At 39.0% G+C, this 20,524-nt stretch overlaps 1 protein-coding gene across 7 annotated transcripts in view; it reads left to right on the top strand.

The window, feature by feature from the left end:
- Positions 1 to 20,524, top strand: part of FOCAD (focadhesin) — a 310,432-nt gene that overhangs the window by 138,011 nt on the left and 151,897 nt on the right. For all 7 annotated transcript variants that reach the window (XR_013960579.1, XR_013960580.1, XR_013960581.1 and 4 more), the window contains exons 12-15: positions 12,687 to 12,791; positions 13,197 to 13,298; positions 13,829 to 13,959; positions 15,829 to 15,955. Coding sequence is in view for 3 of the 7 variants with exons in the window: in XM_080667664.1 (XP_080523790.1) it covers positions 12,687 to 12,791; positions 13,197 to 13,298; positions 13,829 to 13,959; positions 15,829 to 15,955 (465 nt within the window). In the remaining 4 variants the exon portion in view is untranslated. The remainder of the gene's footprint in view (positions 1 to 12,686; positions 12,792 to 13,196; positions 13,299 to 13,828; positions 13,960 to 15,828; positions 15,956 to 20,524) is intronic.

The raw sequence follows: 20,524 nt of genomic DNA, 5'->3' as shown, positions 1-20,524 counted from the left end.
TAAATGGCAAATGCACTTGTGTACATAAAATTTACTTCCATTTTTTTCACAGAAGAAAGTCTTAAGTAAAGGTTGTTCAGCATTTATCTAATCTAAGGATATGGATAAAATACAAACTAAGAATTTACTTTTGTAGTTCACATCTAGTTTTCTAAAACATAAATCTGAAAAGTTAAAGAAAAAGCAGATATTGCTGTCGGTTTTTGCCTCTTCTATTACATGATCATGTCTTGAGTTATTTCTTTTCACTGGTATCTTTATTTTCTATTTATATTAATTTATTACTATATTTCTCATATAGTAATAAAATATGAGCTCTCATACTTTCAAAATAGAGGGATAGTTATAAACATCAATTATATGTTCTCTCTTGATAACTAAAGTGAATAATAAATAAACCCTTTTTATTTCTCAGAATGTATGAGTAGATAGCACTACTCAAGATTTTCATTATAGAATTGTGTGAAAGATTATTCTGTTATCTGTGTAACTTCATATGGTGTTGCCAACATGGACATTTTTCATGGAATCCAAGTTAAATTTCTGTACTCCATTCTTTATATGATGCAGGTTTGTGTCGCTTCTGATTATTTTTTCCTGTGATTTGTCCAAATATAGGGAGAACAGTTACACAATAGTTCTTCATCCTGTTATAGGTAGCCTGGACTCTGGTTGCTTTCACTCTGCCAAGGTAGAATGGAGGGGTGAACTAAGACATGGATTCCTATCCTCACCTGCCACCAGCTAACTTTGTGACCCCTCTAGGTCTCTGTTCATTTATCTGAATTGACAAAGTCTCTTCTGACTCTTAAAAAAAAAAACAAGCCCTGATTCTTTTTTAAAATTGTAGTAAACACATAACATAAAATATACCTCATCAAAAAGTTAAATGTACCGTACAGTATTGTATACAATTTTTCATCTTGCAAGAGTGAACTTCATACCCATTTCCTCACCATTTCCTTTCCCCCTAACCCCTGGCAACCCTCATTCTACTTTCTTCTTGTAAGACTGAGTACTTTAGAAGCCTGACGCAAGTAAAGTTGTGCAGTATTTGTCCTTCTGTGACTGGTTTGTTGCACATAGCGTTATGTCTTCAAGGTTAACTCCTGTTGCAGTAAATGGCAGGATTTCTTTCTTTCATTAAGGCTGAATAATATTACATTGTGTGTATATACCACATTTTCTTTATCCTTCATTCATCAGTAGGTATTTAGGTTGTTTCCATATTTGGGCTATTGGGAAGAATGCTGCAATGAACGTGGGAGTGCAACTATCTCTTTGGGATCCTGATTTCAGTTCTTTTGAAATATTTTTGAAAATGCCTATGCATGTTTTATTATAAAAACTAACAGTGCCAAGTTAATTCAAAAATTAGTCTCTTTATATTTCATAAATTGTTACAGAAAAGTTTGTGTTTCAATAAAAAGACTTGTTTTAGAACAGGCAGCTAACAGCAACTGTGCAGTTAATGTTTTGTGAATAAAATTTAAAAGAGACTATTTACTGCCTGTAATGAAGTTCCCAGAACTCAGATTGCTTGATCACATGTTAGTTTTACTTTTAATTCTTTGAGGTACCTCAATACTGTTTTTCATAGTAGCTACAACCATTTTACATTCCACCAACAGCACACAAGGGTTCCAGTTTTTCCACATCCTTGCCAAACACTTATTTTCTATTTTATTGATAATGGCAATCTAAATGGGTGTGAGGTGATATCTCACAGTGGTTTTGATTTCTATCTCCCTAGTGATTAGTGATTTTGAGTACCTTTTCATATACCTGTAACCATTTTATTTCTTCTTCGGAAATGTCTATTCAAGTCCTTTGCTCGCTTTTTAATGAGGTTATTTATTTGTTGAGTTGTAGGAGTTAGTAATATATTTGGGTATTAACCCCTTATCAGACATATGGTTTGCAAATATTTTATACCGTTTTGTAAGTTGTCTTTTTTTTTTTTACAACCATTTTTCCCCGAAAATAAAACATCTCTGAAAATAAGGCCCCCAGGCTCTGTCTCAGAATGAAAATTAATTTACCATAAACTGGTCGCTAGGGCCGCCCCGACTGGCATCTAGCAACCAGTGACGTTACGCGGAGTCCTGATGTCACTGCTGTGTGGAGGCGGAGCAGAGGTCAGAGTGAGCGGTGAGCGTGGGGCGGGAGAGAGGAGGAGACTTTCACAGATGCGTGTAGAAGAACAGGAGGATTAGAGCGGACGGGACGCGGCAAAGGTGGTGAGTGCTGGTCTGTCTCTGGTGACACTACCTGATGCTCGCAGCCGCCTTCATGATGACTGAAGGTTCTCAGTCAGTGGCAGACCCTGCTCCAGCCCAGATCCAGGCCCCAGCAAGCCTAGTGACAGTCCCCAGGCAGGCCCCAGAGGGTAAATGTCTGATAAAGGGGTAGGGGGGATGTCTGGTGAAGGTGTTCAGTGGCACAGGGGTGGAGGGAGGGGGATCACTTAAAATGACACAGGAGGATCAGAAGGGACAATGAAAATGACACAGGAGGATCAAAAGGGGTTACTAAAATGGTAATCCCCCCTCTGATTCTCCTGTGCCATTTTGATTCCCCCTTCTGATCCCCCCTGTGTCATTTTGAGTGATCCCCCTCCCCCCACCTTGATACCCCAATTCCTTTTTTTTTACCCCTAGAAATGAGCGCAAAAAGAAAAAGCTACTCCGTGGAGTACAAGAAAGGAATTGTGGAAGACTCTTGGGGCCAAAATCTTACTGCTTTCTGCAAAGAGAAGATGTTGAGTATCCGATTGGTCCGAAAACGGCGAGCAGAGTATGGTAACTTCATTGAACAAGTAGACAAGGGAAATGCTAAAAAGCGCAAGTGTGGATCAGGTCGGCAACCATTATTTTCCGAGCTGAAAGACCTGATCTGTGAATGGGTTGTTGACAGGAGAGCAAAGGCTTTGGTTGTGACTAGGGCTCAGATTCAAGAATTTGCCCTTGCAATGGCACCACAGTTTGACATAGCCCCCAAAGACTTCAAAGCATCACAACACTGGCTGGATAATTTCCTTCAGCGAAGTGAACCGTCTTTAAGAAGATCTACAACATTGTTTAGGTTGGAAGATACTCAAGTTATTAAGCGAGCACTTGCATTCAAGTCCTTTATTGATGATGCTGACTTCTCTAAATACAATCTTTCCAACATGATTGCTATGGATGAAACTGCAGTGTTTATGGGCCAATCATCTCAAACAACAATTGAACAGCCTCCTTAGCGTACATTCCCTCCACTGCTTACAAAAGTGCACGTGTTTCCTGTATTTTGGCAATTCGTCTGGATGGCACTAAAATCCCACCTTTAATCATTTCTAAGGGCAAGAAGGAAAAGATTGAACGTGTTTTGGGCGTTTTTATTCTTCAAACTGAAAAAGCCTGGGCCACACAAGCAGTTATAAGGAAGTGGGTCGATTTAATGCTGCCGCTTGTTATGCGAGGGAGCCAAAGAGGTCTGCTAGTCTGGGATGTAGCCAGCACTCACCGCACTAAAGACATGAAGACATTTCTTCACGAAAGAAAAATAGATCAGATAATGATTCCCACAGGAATGACGGCCTATCTCCAGACTCTTGATATTGCAATAAACAAGCCATTCAAAGACAATTTGCGCATGGAAATTAATGACTACATTGAAAATAGAATGGAGAGAAATCAGCGTGGAAACTTTGTGAAACCTAAACTGCAAGAAGTTGTGACTTGGGTGAAGAATTCATGGGAGAAAATCACTGACAGTTGCATTGCAAATGCACTGCGAGCAGGCTACCTTGACAAGAAGTACTCATTTAAAGACAGTGCTATTGCTAAACATGAGAGATTTGGTCCACTGATTCTGAAAGAAATGGAGTCACAAGAAATTCACCAGGAAATTCAGGAATTGGATTGTTATGATGATGTTCCAGAAGATGATGACATGATTGTCATTGAATAAATGAGTAAATTCTTGATACTGTAGGATTCACAGTTTGTCTGGTTTGTGTTGACAACTACTGTACTACCGTACCATATAGAGGTAATAAATTTCCTTTATTTTCATTGAACAATAAATGTGTACTGTATTCTTCTTCATGGAAAAATAAGACATCCCCTGAAAATAAGACCTAGCGTGTCTTTGGGGGCAAAAATTAATATAAGACACTGTCTTATTTTCGGGGAAACACGGTATGTTGATTGTTTCCTTTGCTACACAGAAGCTTTTCAGTTTGATTTAGACCCACATGTCTGTTTTTGCCTTTGTTGTCTTTGCTTTTGGTGTCATGTCCAAGAAATCATTGCCAAAATTAATGTTATGTTTCCCCCTCTATGTTTTTGAAAATATGTCTTTACTGATTTCAGAGAGAGGAAGGGAGAGGGAGAGAGAGATAGAAACATCAATGGTGAGAGAGAATCATTGATCGGTTGCCTCCTGCACTCTCCCTACTGGGGATCAAGCCCGAAACCTTGGCATGTGCCCTGACCGGGAATCAAACCAGCAAACTCCTGGTGCATGGGTCCACGCTCAACCACTGAGTCACGCTGGCCGGGCTCCTGTGTTTTTTTTCTAGGAGCTTTATAGTTTCAGGTCTTAGGTGTAAGTCTTTAATTCATTTTGAGTTACTTATTTGTGTATGTGTAAGATAGGAGTCCAGTATCCTTCTTTGCATGCAGATATCCAATTTTTCTAGCACCATTTGTTGCAGAGACTATCCTTTCTCAATTGTAATAAATTAGTATGCATGGGTTTGTTTCTGTGTTCCCTATTCTGTTCCATTGTCTATTTGTTTGTCTTGTGCCAATATCATGCTGTTTTGATTACTGTAGCTTTGTAATGTCTTTTGAAGAAAGGAAGTGTGAGGGACCCGGCTTTATTCCTTCTCAGAATTGGTTTCGTTATTCAGGGGCTTATGGTTCCATATGAATAATATGATTTTTTTTTTTTACTGTGCAAAAAATGCCTTTGGGATTTTAATAGGGATAGCAGTGAAGCTGCAGATTGCTTTTGGCATTATGGACATTTAAACAATATTAAGTCTTCCAATCCATGAACACAAGATGTCTTTCCATTTATTTATGTCCTCTAATTTCTTTAGCAATGTTTTTCAGTATACAAGTCTTTCATTTCCATAGTTAAATGTATTCCTAAGTACTTTATGTATTTTTTTAATGTGATTGTAGATGAGATAGTTTTCTTAGTTTTCTTTTCAGATTGTTGTTAGTATATGAAAACACAACTGCTATTTTGGTTAATATTGTATCCTGCAACTTTCCTGGATTCATTTATTAAATGTTTTTTGCACGATTAGAATCCTGCAAACAGAGATAATTTTACTTTATCCTTTCTGATTTGGATGAGTTTTGTTTCTCTTTCTTGCCTAATTGCTCTGGCTAGGACTTTCAGTACTATGTTCTGTATTCTACTAATACTATGTACTATGAATAGAAATGGCAAGAGTGTACATCCTTGCTTTTTTCCTGATCTTAGAGGAAAAGCTTTCAGTCTCTTATTGTTCAATATGAAAGTGTTCCTGCCTCTTTAATTCTGGGGGGAGAGTTTAAGGATTGGTGTTAGTTCTTTTTTAAAATGTTTGCTAAAATTCACCTGAAAGCCATCTGGTCCTGGGCTTTTCTGTGTTGGGAGTTTTTTTGTTATTGCTGATTCAATCTCCTTCTTTGTTATTTGTCTGTTAGGTTTTCTCTCTCTTCACGATTCAGTCTTGGTGAGTTGTATGTTTTAGGAATTTATCCATTTCTTCTAGGAATTTGTTGTGGTATAATTATATATAGTTATCTCTTATAATCCTTTTCATTTCTGTGGTATTGGTTGTGATGTCTCCTTTCATACTTTGCTGCTGTTGGATGGAATGTTCTGTATATATCTGATCAGTCCATTTGGTCTAAAGTGTTGTTCATATCCTCTCTTTCCTTATTGATCTGTCTGGATGTCCTGCCCATTATTTAAAGTAGAGCAATGAAATCTCCTACTGATATTGTGTTCCTATTTTCCCCTTCAATTCTATACATTTGGGCATATATATATATAAGAGATAACTATATATAATTATACCACAACAAATATATATATATTGCTCTGATGTTGGGTGTGTATATATTAATGTAGTCTATCTTCCTAGCAAATTGACCCTTTTATCGTATATAATATTTTTTGTCTCTTGTGACTAAATGTGTCTATTTTGTGTGATATAAGTATGGTTACACTTGCTCTCTTTCGGTTACCATTTGCATGGAATATTTTTTCTCTCATTATATTACTTTTAGCCTATGTATGTCCTTAAATGTAAAGTGAATCTCTTATAGCCAGCACACTCTTCTAAAAGAGTCCTTATAGAAGGACTCTTATTTATATCTTGTTTGTTATCCTTTTAGTCAGTCTTTTTAAAATGTGTTTTTATGCATATAAGAATAACCAACAGATGCAAAACATTGGGGGGTGAGGGCATGTATGGGAGTGGGGTGGGGGGGGCAATGGTAAGATATGTACACATATAATACCTTAATAAAAAAATAAAATGTGTTTTTAATTGATTTGTGTGTGTGTGTGTGTGTGTGTGTGTGTGTGTGTGGAAGAGAGAGAGAGAGAAAGAGAGAAAAAGGGAGGGAAAGAGAGAGAGGGAGGGAGAGAGAGAGAGGGAGAGGAAAGGGGATAGAGAAAGAGAGGGAAACATTGATCAGTTGCCTCCCACCCCACCCACCTCCCCCACATGCCCTGATCAGGGATCAAACCTGCTACCCAGACACATGCCTTAACCTGGAATTGGCCCACAACCCCTTGGTGCATGGGAGGATGCTCCAACCAATGGAGCCACCTGACCAGGACATTACCATCTTTTGATTGAGGAGTCTATCCCTTTAAAATTTAAACTAATTACAGATAGGGAAGGACCTACTATTACCGTATTGTTAATTATTTTCTGTCTCATAGCTTTTTTTGTCTCATTTCCTCTGTGCTGTCTTATGTCTCATTGATTTTCTTTTTGTAGTGACATGCTTTGTTTCCTTATTCATTATCTTTTGTGTATCTTGTATAGGTATTTTTTTAGTGGTTACCCTGGGGCTTACAGAAAACATCTTATAGTTGTAACAGTCTATTTTGAGCTGATAACAGCTCCAATTCCATACAGAAGTTCTACTTTTTTATTCCCCACACTTTATATTCTTGATGTCACAGACTACATCTTTTTATATTGTGTATCCATTACCATATTTTTACAGTTACAGTTATTTATACTTTTTTTTTTGAACGTCTATACCAGGACTAAAAGTGATTTATGCTCCAGTATTAACAGTATTCTATACTTTTCTGTATATTTACCTTTATCAGTGAGCTTTATACTTTCATATGCTTTTGTATTGCTCTCTAGTGTTCTTTCCTTTCACCTTGAAGGACTCCTGTTAGCATTTCTTATAAGCAGGTCTAATGGATGAACTCTATCAGCTTTTGTGTATCTGGAAATTTTTTGCTTAATATAGTATTTCTGGATTTTTTTTCTTTTAGCACTTTGAATATATCATCCTTCGCCCCTTTGGCTTTAACTATTTTTTGCTGAGAAATCTGCTTATAGTATTACTAGAGGCCCGGTGCACAAAATTCGTGCACGGGGGGCAGGTGGTCCCTCAGCCCAGCCTGTACCCTCTCCAATCTGGGACCCCTCGAGGGATATCCGACTGCCCGTTTAAGCCCAATCCCAGTGGGATCAGGCCTAAACGGGCAATTGGACATCCCTCTCACAATCCAGGACTGCTGGCTCCCAACTCCTCGCCTGCCTGCCTTTCTTATTGCCCCATACCTTCTGCCTGCCAGCCTGATCACCCCCTAACCACTCCCCTGCCAGCCTGATTGATGCCTAACTGCTCCCCTGCCAGCCTGTTTGCCCCTAACTGCCCTCCCCTACAGGCCTGGTCACCCCTAACTACCCTCCCCTGCAGGCCTGGTCACCCCTAACTGCCCTCCCCTGCAGGCCTTGTCCCCGCCAACTGCCCTCCCCTGCAGGCCTTGTCCCTCCCAACTGCCTTTCCCTGCAGGCCTGGTCGCCCCCAACGTCCCTCCTCTGCCGACTTGGTCACCCCTAACTGCCCTCCCCTGCTGGCCTGATTGCCCACAACTGCCCTTCCTTGTAGGCTTGGTCCCTCCCAACTGCCCTCCCTTGAAGGCCTGGTCCCTCCCAACTGCCCTACCCTGCTGGCCATCTTGTGGTGGCTATCTTGTGTCCACATGGGGGCAGGATCTTTGACCACATGGGGGCAGCCATCTTGTGTGTTGGAGTGATGGTCAATCTGCATATTGCTCTTTTATTAGATAGGATAGAGGCCTGGTGCACGGGTGGGGGCCAGCTGGTTTGCCCTGAAGGGTGTCCCGGATCAGGGTGGGGGGTTCCCTTGGGGCGTGGGGCAGCCTGGGCGAGGGGCCTGTGGTGGTTTGCAGGCCGGCCATGCCCCCTGGTGACCCAAGCAGAGGCCCTGGTATCTGGGGTTTATTTATCTTCTACAATTGAAACTTTGTAGCCTGGAGTGGAGCCAAGCCTTCTGCTTGCTCTGTGGCGGCAGCCATTTCTGTTGGAGTTATGTATCTTCTATAATTGAAACTTTGTAGCCTTAAGCGAGGCCTGGGCCGGCCAGGGCTGCAGAAGCTTGGCTTCCTCCATCGCCGTGGGCAACCCTAGCCTCCTGCTCTTTCCAGCTCCGTGGCGGCCGCCATTTCTGTTTGGGTTTATGTATCTTCTATCATTGAAACTTTGTAGCCTTGAGTGGAGGCCTAGGCCAGCAAGGGCAGGCGGAAAGCTTGGCTTCCTCCATTGCCGGGGAAACCCAAGCCTCCCTCCTGCTCTCTGTGGCGGTAGCCATCTTGGTTGGGTTTATTTGCATATTCGCTCCTGATTTGCTGGTGGGCGTGGCTGGTGGGCGTGGCTGGTGGGCATGGCAGAGTGATGGTTGATTTGCATATTACTCTTTTATTATATAGGATGGGGCTCCTTAATAATACCATCATTTTAAATTAATTTGTTTATCAAGGACTTGAATTCTGAAGGAGAGTAAAGAAAGCATTGGGTTTTATGAAACCTCAAAGGTCTTGACTCAGGGAATTACAGGGCACTTACTCCAGAGTGTAGAGAACCCAGGAGCAGAGGAACCAAGAGCTCATATGACCTCTCAAGAAAACTGATAAATATACATATATGTTACTTCGTTAGAAAAACAACAGTTGTGCTTCATGTAAAAAATTTTGCACACCTATCTACACTAATAAAAGAGTAAGATGCAAATTGACTGTACCTTTGTGACAGCCACCAGCCAATCAAGAGTGAGTATACAAATTAACCCAACAAAGATGGTGGGTTAATTTGCATATGCAGGCACCGAGCGGCCAGGGGCGGGGTGGGATGCTTGCGTCGTCACCATGGTGACGATGCAGGCATTCTGCCCCATCCCAGCCGCTCTGGGCCTCTGGGCAGCGTGGGAAGGTGGAAAGGCGGCTCCGGGCCGGAACAGAAAGGCAGCTCCAGCCCGAGCAAAGGTGGTGCCAGCAGCCAGGGGAAGGAAGGCCCATTCTTGCATGAATCTTCATGCAGCGGGCCTCTAGTATATCTATATCTGTCTTTTCCTGATGAAATAACACCTGTTTGGGATTCCATTGACCTGAGGATTTAATTTGGGTTATAATAGCTTCAAGAACTGTATTAGGCCTAAGAGAACTTATTGTAAAAGGTTCCCACTTTGGTTTTTCATTACTGAACTTGCCAGAGAAAATAAACACCCTTACCTACTTCTTTAGTTCTAAGGCTCATAAAGGAACTGTACTCTTTAGCATAAATACAGTACTTTATTTCTTTCCTGACAATATGATTAAAGCAGTTGTTTAAAAGCCACACAACTAAATAAATTATTTTATAAAATGCCACTGACTGTGCTGCTTGCCCTTCCCAGAACTCAGAATCTGTCAGTGCCTAGGTAGAGCTCTTCCCAGAAGGGGCAATTCATTGAGACACGCACAGACAATCCAAGATAACCTTTTGTTTTTAATTAAAATGGGGAATGAGAAGCAATTCAAAAATTTGTCTCCCTTCATTTGCTCAAGGTGAGGATGATGGAACGTCTATTCTAACAGAGCACCAGCAATTGTTAAAAATCATAAATCTGGCTGTGCTGTGAGTCTATAGCCATTACATGCATATCTTTAAATGCCGCCCTGGTATAACATGGTCAGGCTCATTAATGAATGAATTGTTAACTGTTAACATTTTTTGGTGGTAGGATTAGGATGTTTTCCCTCCTTGAAATTGAATTAAATTATATACCTTCTAAGCTAAGAAGAAATAGGCTTTCTAAGATTACAGCAGGTAGAGAAAATTCAACCAATTCTGGCCAACAAAACTAAAATGCACTATATGGAAACTAAAATTTTTGTGCATGCTCAAGTAGTTTTTTGCTCATAGTAGGTATTCACTCAATTTTAATTGAATTTTTAAAATAAAGAATATCTTTATTACGATATAATTCACATTCCATATAATTCAATCAAAGTGTACAATTCAATGACTGTTAGTATATTTATAGAATTATGCAAACATGATTACTTATAATTTGAGAAAATTTTTATCACCCTCGTCAGCAAAGAAACCTTGTACCCATTAGTTATCACTCCCCATTTTTTCCTACACCATCCCAATCCTAAGCAATTACTGTCTGTCTCTGTATATTTGTCTATTCTGGACATTTTATATAAATGGAATCATACAATATGTGGTCTTTTGTCACTGGCTTATTTCACTTTATACAATGTTTTCAAGTTTCATCCATATTGATTCCTATTCCTTTTCATGGGCAAATAACATTACATTGTATGGCTAGACTACATTTTATTTATCCATTCATCTGTTGAACACTTGGGTTGTTTTTACTGTTTGGCCATTATGAATTAAGCTGCTATGAACATTATGTCCATGTATTGTGTGGATGCATGTTTTTCTTTTTGGTATGTGCTTAGAAGTAGAATTACTAGATAATACAGTAATTCTCTTTAACCATTGAGACTGTTTTCCAAAGTATTTGTACCATTTTACACTCCCACTAGCAGTGTCTGAGGGTCTCCACATACTTGCCAACACTTGCCATTGTCTGTTTGCTTTTAATTATAGGCATCCTATTGGGTGTTAAATAGTAAATCATTCTGGTATTGATTTTTATTTATGTCATGGCTAATGATGGCTGAGTTTCTTTTCCTGTTTTTAATGGCCATTTATCTTCTTTGGAGAAATAAGATTCTTTGCTCTTTTAAAAATTGGGTTATTTGTCCTTTTATTATTGAGTTACAAGAATTCTTTATATATTCTAGATAGAAGCCCCTTATTGGATATATGATTTGCAAATATTTTCTCTTATTTTGTGGGTTGTCTTTTCATTTTTCTTCATAGTACCTTTTGACATCTGAATATTTTTAATTTAATGACATCAGAGTATTTTTTCATTGACATATATTTGTATTCTTATGCCAGTACCACCCTGTTTTGATTACCTTGGCTTTAGAGTAAAATTTGAAATTGGGGATTTTGAATTCTCAAGCTTTGTTCTTATTTTTCAAGATTATTTTGGCTATTGGATTCCCTCTCTGTTCCATATGAATTCTAGGATTACTTCTTTAATTTTGCCCAAGAAGCCAGTTGGGATTTTGGTAGGCATTACATTGAGTCTATAGATCTACTTGGGAAATATTACTATCTTAAATTAACATCATTAACTCTTTTGATCCACAAATGAATTGCTCTTTTTGTTCTATTGGGTTATGTATAGGTATTGAAATGAGGACCTTGCTTATTAACACCCCCCCCTTACAGTACAACTGATTTTAATTATTTTATATTGGAACAACATAATTGAATATTTCAATATGTGGAGTTATTTTATTATTTCTATATCCTAAGTGTAACTGATCATTAGAACTATAAATTTCTTTGGGGCAGTATATATCTTAATTAGTTTTGTGTTGCTTAGAGTAATGTCATAATTGCTTAAGAAAAAAACATTTTTTAATTGGTTTCTACCAGCTAATTATAAAAGGGATAGAATATTAGTGGCACTATACATTAACGACAAATGCTAACTGACTGTTTCTCAGTCTTCTAATTCATATCTATACTAATAAAAGGGTAATATGCTAATTATACCAGGTGACCAGACCTCTTCTGGATGTCTGACTTCCTTCCAGACAAAGCCATGGTGATGGGGTCCAAGGCAGAGGCAGTTAGGGGTGAGATCAGGCCAGCAAGGGGGAGCAAGCAGTTAGGGGCAAGATCAGGCTGGCAGGGGAGGGCAGTTGGGGGCAATCAGGCTGGCAGGGGAGTTGTTAGGGGGCTATCAGGCTGGCAGGCAGAGGCGGTTAGGGGCGATTAGGCAGGCAGGCAGGTGAGCGGTTAGGAGCCAGCGGTCCCGGATTGTAAGATGGATGTCCCTGTGGGATCAGGCCTAAACCTGCAGTCAGACATCCCCCGAGGGTCCCAGATTGGAGAGGGTGCAGGCCGGGCTGAGGGACCCACCTGCTCAGTGCACAAATTTTCATGCACCGGGCCTCTAGTATATTTATATTACCCCTTTGAATAAAAATGAGTAGTGATTGCTTTACAGGTTGATTTCCTTCACAAGGCATAATTAATATCTTCTTTAAATTCACTTTAGGTACCAAATTTGATTCCAGTTTTGATGTTCAAATTGGGAAGACCACTAGAACCTGAATTATACATCGATATCTTATATACTTTACCTACACTTGGTGTTCACAAGGTTTGTATATTATCCAATTTACTCGAAGGATAAAAGAAAGTGAGTCATGAATAATACATTGAATTTTGGTTGGTATATGAAATTTTGAGCCCTTAATTTTGCTGTGATCACTGCTCCCCTTGTTGGGCCAAATGTATTTATTAAAATATCTGAAGAGTAATTCTTTTAAATCAATTAATAGCCAAGTTTTTCCATTGGTTATTATCTGAAATAAGGTCTTTATGTTCCCGGGATTGCTACCTAACCTCTCAAAAGTACCCGCAACTTTTGAGAAGATGGGTAATACTATAGTAAACTTCCATTTAGGTATTTATTTTATGATGAGGGGGGTTTTAATTCTTTTGGTAACCTGGCGATTATCTACATTTACATCTATGAAACCTAAAATTTTAAAATATTTCCTAGGTGTGCATAGGACAAATTCTACGAGTAATCCAACTTCTTGGAACCACTCCACAACTAAGAGCTGTCACTTTGCGCTTGTTGACATCTTTGTGGGAAAAGCAGGTGAGCTCAGATACACACTTGTGTAAGTGTTAAACATGTTTTTTTTCAGTAAAGAAAACTGATTTTGTCATTATGTATGGCAGTGCTTTGACATAGTAGTATTAGTGTGTGGCATCAGTGACTGCGTTAGAGAAATTTGATTCAGTGTGATGCTTCTGATCAGTAATGCAGTCAGCTGTGATTGACTCAGAGAAATTGAGACTAGAAAATAATCTTATTTCTTTGATTCTGAAATTTATTTTTCCATTTGTGTGGGAAAGTAATAAAAATATAATAATAAGTGATTACAGCCTTTGTAATTAGAGTGAGGTTTAACCACTTTTTTTCTTGTTTTATGAGATGAACAGTGCATGGGACTGTAAGAAAATCCCTAGCAATCAAAACAGCATTCTTCCCTGCTGATTAGAAGAAAGACATTATAATTTGCAATGCAAATGGAAGATTTGGAGAGAAAAATGCTGCATAACAGAAATAATGATTATTCAACTCAAATTGGGAAATTTACCTTTTTTGTGAACTTGTCTTTTTAGGATCGTGTCTATCCTGAACTGCAGCGGTTCATGGCCATGTCCGAGACACCCTCTCTGTCCGCGAGCAAGGAAGTCCAGTGGGAGAAACTGATTGCTAAAGCAGCATCCATCAGAGATATATGTAGGCAAAGGTAAGATGTGCTTACCCCTTGGGAATGTATATCATGATTTATTATTTTGCATTTATTTATTATTTTATTGCAAGTAAGAATCTAGGAAAGATGGGTAGAATATATTTGAGTAAGAATAAATTTTCAATTTAAGTTTTCTGATTGTAAAATTTAGTAAGATTGGAAAATAACTTTGAAAAGCAAGCATGTCTTATATCTAATCTAGCTTTTTAGGATATTCATATCCTTTTCTGGATAGCAATTTAGTATTGTACTAAAGCATATGAGTTTATATATTTTATTTTTCCTTATATAAATCCCTGTGACCTAAGCAGTGGACTGTAGTCCAATTGTCCTTATATTATCCCAGTGTTGTGTTGATTTTTATAGAGTTTTAACAGAGACAGCCTTGTTTGTGACCCATTGCATGGAATTAATTATTAGGAATTACGACAAGGAAGGAAATGATCTTGAATTCCCATGTATGCTCTAGGGTTTAGAAGGATATGAAGATAGTGGAGAGATAACCCTGCTGTTCTAGAGTGTGGGTTGATAAATAGGCAGGAGGGGACACGACTGCATTAGCACCAAGCAAAGCTCCAGTGTTTTTTTCTTGAGTAGAGTAAGGTAAAAATATTTAGGGAAGAAATAGATTTGAGACATTTGAACTGAGTTGTAATCCTGCAATTCCATATGTGTCACCTCTGCACTGTAGAATTCGGGGGACATATCTCATTTTTGTCCGTAATGACACTGTGAATGGTACTTCCTAAAGTTGTGCAATGAATGGGTTGGCCCACATACTGCTCACTGGCCCAGGGGACCGTACTGAGTGTTTCAAGAAAAATCTCGGGTCAGACTATATCGAAGCCTCAGCATTTCTGCATCTCTTCTAAGCCTCAGCCTTTTGCAAATACAAAGATGACCTCAGTCTAAAAGTTACGCAAATGTAACACAAGACCTGAGAGTCTGGATGCTCTAGGGGTATTGGCATGGGAAACATTTTAGAGATGAGAGGTTATTATCTGACAGTGCAATTTTGCATTCGTAAAGCTGCAGCTCGGGAGTGAGTCTTTTGATAACTTATTCAGTGCTCCTTTCAGTTACCACTTCAAGATCTGTCAGCTTTTCCAGTTTTGGAAAATAATTTCTGTTTGTCAGGACAGTAAAACAGTAGAATTCCAGTCAGGCAATTTCACCAATTGATATTTCGTCAATTAGAGAATAGTATTATATCACTGATGGGTTATAAGTAATGCAGAGGATGACCTGAGTTAAAAGCCTTCTGTTGATAGCACAATGTATGTGGAATCGAAAGGAGGGGAAGGAGAGGAGAAAGAGTGAGTGAATTTAGCACTGTGCTTGGGTAGATGCTCTGTCAGTTATAATTCATATTATTATCATCATCATCATCATCGTCGTCACATTGTGTAATAGGTATAGCCTCTTCAGTTAGCATCACTGTGATCATAAATCACCTTCTGACCTCCAGTACTGCTTTTGTAGTCAGTGTCTGATACCAGAGCAACTTCTGGGCAGGCGTAGCTCTCTTCTTACTGATAATCTCACTAAGGTAAGTCAGTTCTTTTCACTATTGATACGCTGGAAATTTTGTCAGCTCAGACATTTCTGATTTAGGGAGAATTTATGTAAGAAGTGTCTTCCTTTTGGGATCATATTTCTATATCAAAAATGAGCCTTACATTAGAGCAAAAATAACAACGATGACAATCTTTGAAGAAAAATACATGGTGTTGTTATTTGAGGGTCAATATTTAGGAGGCAGAAGGGTAAAGACAAGCTTTAATGCTTTTTGTTCAGACAAAAGACCAGGAGATGGTAATAGAGCTCTCTGGCTGTAATCGCTTTCTGAACTGTCGTTCCCTGCAGGCCCTATCAGCACGGTGCAGACATGCTGGCCGCCATTTCCCAGGTGCTGAACGAGTGCACCAAGCCTGATCAGGCCACCCCAGCAGCCTTGGTGTTACAAGGTCTCCATGCACTCTGCCAAGCCGAGGTAGGCTCTTGGAATTGGCTTGTATAATTTTGAAGAAAAGAATTTACAAGGTATATTAGTTACAAGGATATAAGATTAGATTCAAGTAACTGAAAGTTTGGATATTCATTCCCAGAGATTTTTGGTTAAAAGAGTGAAGCAAGACCTTCTACTTCACCCATTCTTTGTAGAGGGGAGACTTGATACATCTGGTTATATAGACATTCTCTAGAGAATTATTTATTCTCTTATTTATTTCTGTTAATATAGAAGGGAAAGTTATGCTTATAGGAGAATGCTTGAATACATTGGCTTCTTAGTTTCGTGATTAGAGAGCTTTACCAGTAGATGAGGTGAAGAGATTGGGATGGACTAGTGGCAGTTTCATAACCAGCAACAATTGTTGCTGGCTTGCAGACTGGCTAAGGAGCCTTGCTTTCCTAGTGATCTGTTTGGATGCATTGGCATTACAACTGAGGCTCCAACTCATTTTCTGAACTTCAGACAACTCACAAATGACAGCCTGGCAGAGAGTCTCTGCTGCTGGGAGAAATGCGGTAATGACAGCAGTGATCCTTCACTAACCACACTTTGGTTCTTGCCAGAGTGAACATACCTACACAATTGTGCTTTATTAGAGAAAGAGACTAAGTAGAATTATTTTAGCTTGTGGTAATTATGCTTGATATGATAGTAATGAATGTAATATAATAATACAAGCAGTGACTGTATTGAATGTTCAGATGCTCACGTCCCTGTGCTAAGCACTTTCCATTTATGTTCTTCAACAACTCTGCAATGTAGGGATTAGAACACCGTTTTATAGATGAGGAAAATAGGCCTCAGAGGCAGGTTAGATATTTCCTCAGGATTGGGTCTGAGAATGAACTAACATTCTTTTGGGTACACACTTACTTCAGCAGGCAGTAAGCTCCACCGCTGCGCAAGCGCTATGTGTGCGGAGGGCAGTGTTCTCAGTGCCAGCCGTTGGCAGAGGTTTTAGGGTTTCACGGTGAAGGACTATTACACCATAACCAAGGACTTTGTATTTTACCACTCCCATCAGTCATCTAGAATTGGGAAGGATCACCTTTTAATAATTATATTGTTTCCATAAAACCTTGTCTTTAAATGAGGTTTTAACAGAAATTTTGAGAGGAGAATTTTATACACTCACCTCCGAAAGGTGACCACTATTAATAATTTTGGAATATTTCTCTTTATTGTTTTTTCCAAACAGAAATCAACTTACTTCTAACATTAACTTTTCCCCCTAAAAAATAGTAATTTTGTCTTATTGTGCCTACAGTTCCACTGTGTTCCCCATGCATCCTCTGCTGTTTCTGTGAGGCTCTTGTCTGTTGGTGCTTATTAATGCAGAAGATGTCCTCAGAGTGCGGTGCTGTTTTTTCTCATTCCATTTCTCTAAGATACTCATTGTAGCTCGTACTAGAGATATGAAAAACATTCCCTGATGTGGTAGAAAGCATCTTTTACAGGCTGATACTTCCCAGGACTGTAGCATTTATTAGCTGTTTCCTTTGGCTAATTTACTTAACCCCCTGAGCCTCTGTTTCTTCAAATCGAGATAAAATGCGATTACACACAAAAAACACTTAGTGTAATATCTGCCCATAGAGGTGCTTTTTAAGTGTTAAACTTGCTCCAGAAAAATGGTACACAATTGGATATAATCAATGCCATCAGGAAGGCTTTAGGTGGTTTTGGTTTTTGGTTTTTAATATTTCCCCTAAAACTCACACCATGATAGTGACAATTTCTTTCTCCAAATGGTCTTCTATCCCTTCACTGCTGGGGCTCTTGGTGCTTATTTCTATACTTAAAGGAGACCACTTTGGATTATTGAATTTTTAGCCTCGAATCTATTCCCCCAACCCAAACTACTACCCATAATGGTAATTTTGAGACCACGATTATACTGTCTGAATCCATCTAGGCTACTACAACAAAAATAACATAAACTGGATGGCTTTGTGACAACACACATTTATTTCTCACAGCTCTGGAGGCTGGGAAGTCCCAATCAAGGCATTGGCTTTGGGGTGAGGGGGCCTGCTTCCTGGTTCATAGAAGGCCACTGTTCTCATAACGGCTGTCTTTTCACTGTAGTCTCACCCAGCAGAAGGCACAAGGCAGCTCTCTGGAGTCTCTTTACAAAGACACTAATCCCAGTCATGAAAATTCTACCCTCATGACTTCATCACCTCCCAAAGATCCATCTCATAATACCATCATCATGGGGATTAGGATTTCCACATATGAATTTGGGGGTGATACAAGCATTTAGCCTACAGCAACTATAGTACTTCTCACATTCCATCTGTCCTCCAGAGGAATTGAAGTACCATGTCTAGGTATTTCTTTAATAAAGGCTGTTTCTTATTTTGATACATCAATAATCCTTTTCCTTGCTCGATTAAAGGCATTTCTTTTTTCTCATTGTGTTTCTCTCTCCCCACTCCTTCCCTCTTTTAATGTTATGAAATCCACATTCAATATAATATTTTTATCAAAGGCTTTCCCATCCTTGCCTTAGTATAAGAAGTAGAGAGTTTTGGGGGGAAACTTCAACTGAAATGTTGCAAATGAAATAAGAATTCAATATGTTATCTTCCTAACAAATAGATGCTATCCCCTTTAAGTCTTTTTTTTTTTTCATAATAAGATGAGCATTAATAAACCCTAAAGCAATACCAGCAATCAGTTAACTTTATTTTATTATAAGGAATACTTATTCCCTTATCTCCTATTTATCATCTCTCTTGTCTAGAGGATGAACCCACTATTTTATTGATACTTACTAAGGGTGATAAGTGTTATTAATCATGTTTTCCTTATAGATATTACAAAAGTCCTGAGTTGTGGAATTATTGAAACTGACTGCATAACTGTAAATTTCGATTTTAAAAATATTCTTTTTTATGTTTGGTAATGAGTAACTTTGTTCATCTAAATAAGTAGAAATAATCTATCCTCCTTCAATGGCTAGATCAAGCATGTTAAACTCACGGCCCGAGGGCCCCTAGCATCATTTATTTGGCCAGTGTTAGCCTTTGAGTTTGACATACTTGGCCTAGATGGTAATCATATATCTTTCTGTTTTAAGCCTTTCCAAGCTTCTTTGTGTGTGTTCATTAGTTGGGAAACTGCTGCTGTTATGTCCTGTGATGTGTGTTAAAGTTGTAAAATATACTCAATTCAGTGGCCCTTGTCAGGTCACATTTACTAATTTTGGGCTAATCTTTTAGGTGTTTTTTTTGTTGTTGTTGTCGTTGTTTTTTGTTTTTTTTTATCCAGCATGCTGTCCACAGAAGCCAGCGTGCATTCTGTGAGGCTGTTTATTCTGTCTTCTAATTGACTTCATGTGTGAAGCATTAATGGCTGCCAAGAGTTTCAAGAATGAAAATATTCAGCATAGTTATAAGTCTATTTCCCTGCAGCATTTGGCAGTGATTTGTCTGTCCATTGCTCTTTAGATCCCTGACTACCAAATATAATTAAGAATATGGAAAGATAACCTAAGACAAGGAAACTTTAAAAATCACTTAGGATAAGAGAATGAATCGAATAATCCTATCTTTAAGAAAATACCTTGTGTCTAATTACAGCGGTAAGGTTAGGGAGAGGTGGGGGAAATAAGAGATCAACTGAAGGACTTGTATGCATGCATATAAGAGTAACCAACGGATGCAAAACATTGGGGGGTGAGGGCAGGTATGGGAGTGGGGTGGGGGGGGGCAATGGTAAGATATGTACACATATAATACCTTAATAAAAATTTGAAAAAAAAAGAAAGAAAAAGAAAATACCTCAATTGGAAAACCATACAAAATTGGATTTTACTGAGCTTTCCCATCCTTGCCTTTGTATAAGAAGTAGAGCTCTTGCCCAGCTGGCGTGGCTCAGTGGTTGAGCGTCGACCTATGAACCAGGAGGTCATGGTTGGGGCCCCAAGTTGTGGGCCCAATCCCCAGAGTAGGGCGTGCAGGAGGTAGTCAATCAATATTCTCATCATTAATGTTTCTACTCTCTCTCCCTCCTTCCTCTCTGAAATAAATAAAAATATATGTTTTTAAATATATCTTTTCTAAAATTAGACAATAGACTCTTCATTTTTGAAAGTCACAATCATGAAATTTGTTTGCCCTTGGTAGGGTCAGATTAAGCCTGCAATTACTGCTGCTTAATCATTTATCATGGTCTCCAGAGACTGAAAGGATGGATTCCACCTCAGGGCCAACTCGGACAAGATTGTATTTATAATATGGTTTTCTTTGGTGCTACTTTACTGGACAAAAAAAAAATGAAGAGAGAAAGGTCTAGGAATCTTGGTTAACAGTAAAGACAAGAATGCAGGCCGAAACCAGTTTGGCTCAGTGGATAGAGCATCGGCCTGCGGACTCAAGGGTCCCGGGTTCGATTCCGGTCAAGGGCATGTAACTTGGTTGCGGGCACATCCCCAGTGGGAGGTGTGCAGGAGGCAGCTGATCGATGTTTCTCTCTCATCGATGTTTCTAGCTCTCTATCCCTCTCCCTTCCTCTCTGTAAAATATCAATAAAATATATTTA

Source organism: Plecotus auritus (genome assembly GCF_963455305.1).
Source record: "Plecotus auritus genome assembly, chromosome: 5".
In the NCBI taxonomy this organism is placed as follows: domain Eukaryota; kingdom Metazoa; phylum Chordata; class Mammalia; order Chiroptera; family Vespertilionidae; genus Plecotus; species Plecotus auritus.
This window is presented reverse-complemented; position numbering and strand designations above follow the sequence as displayed.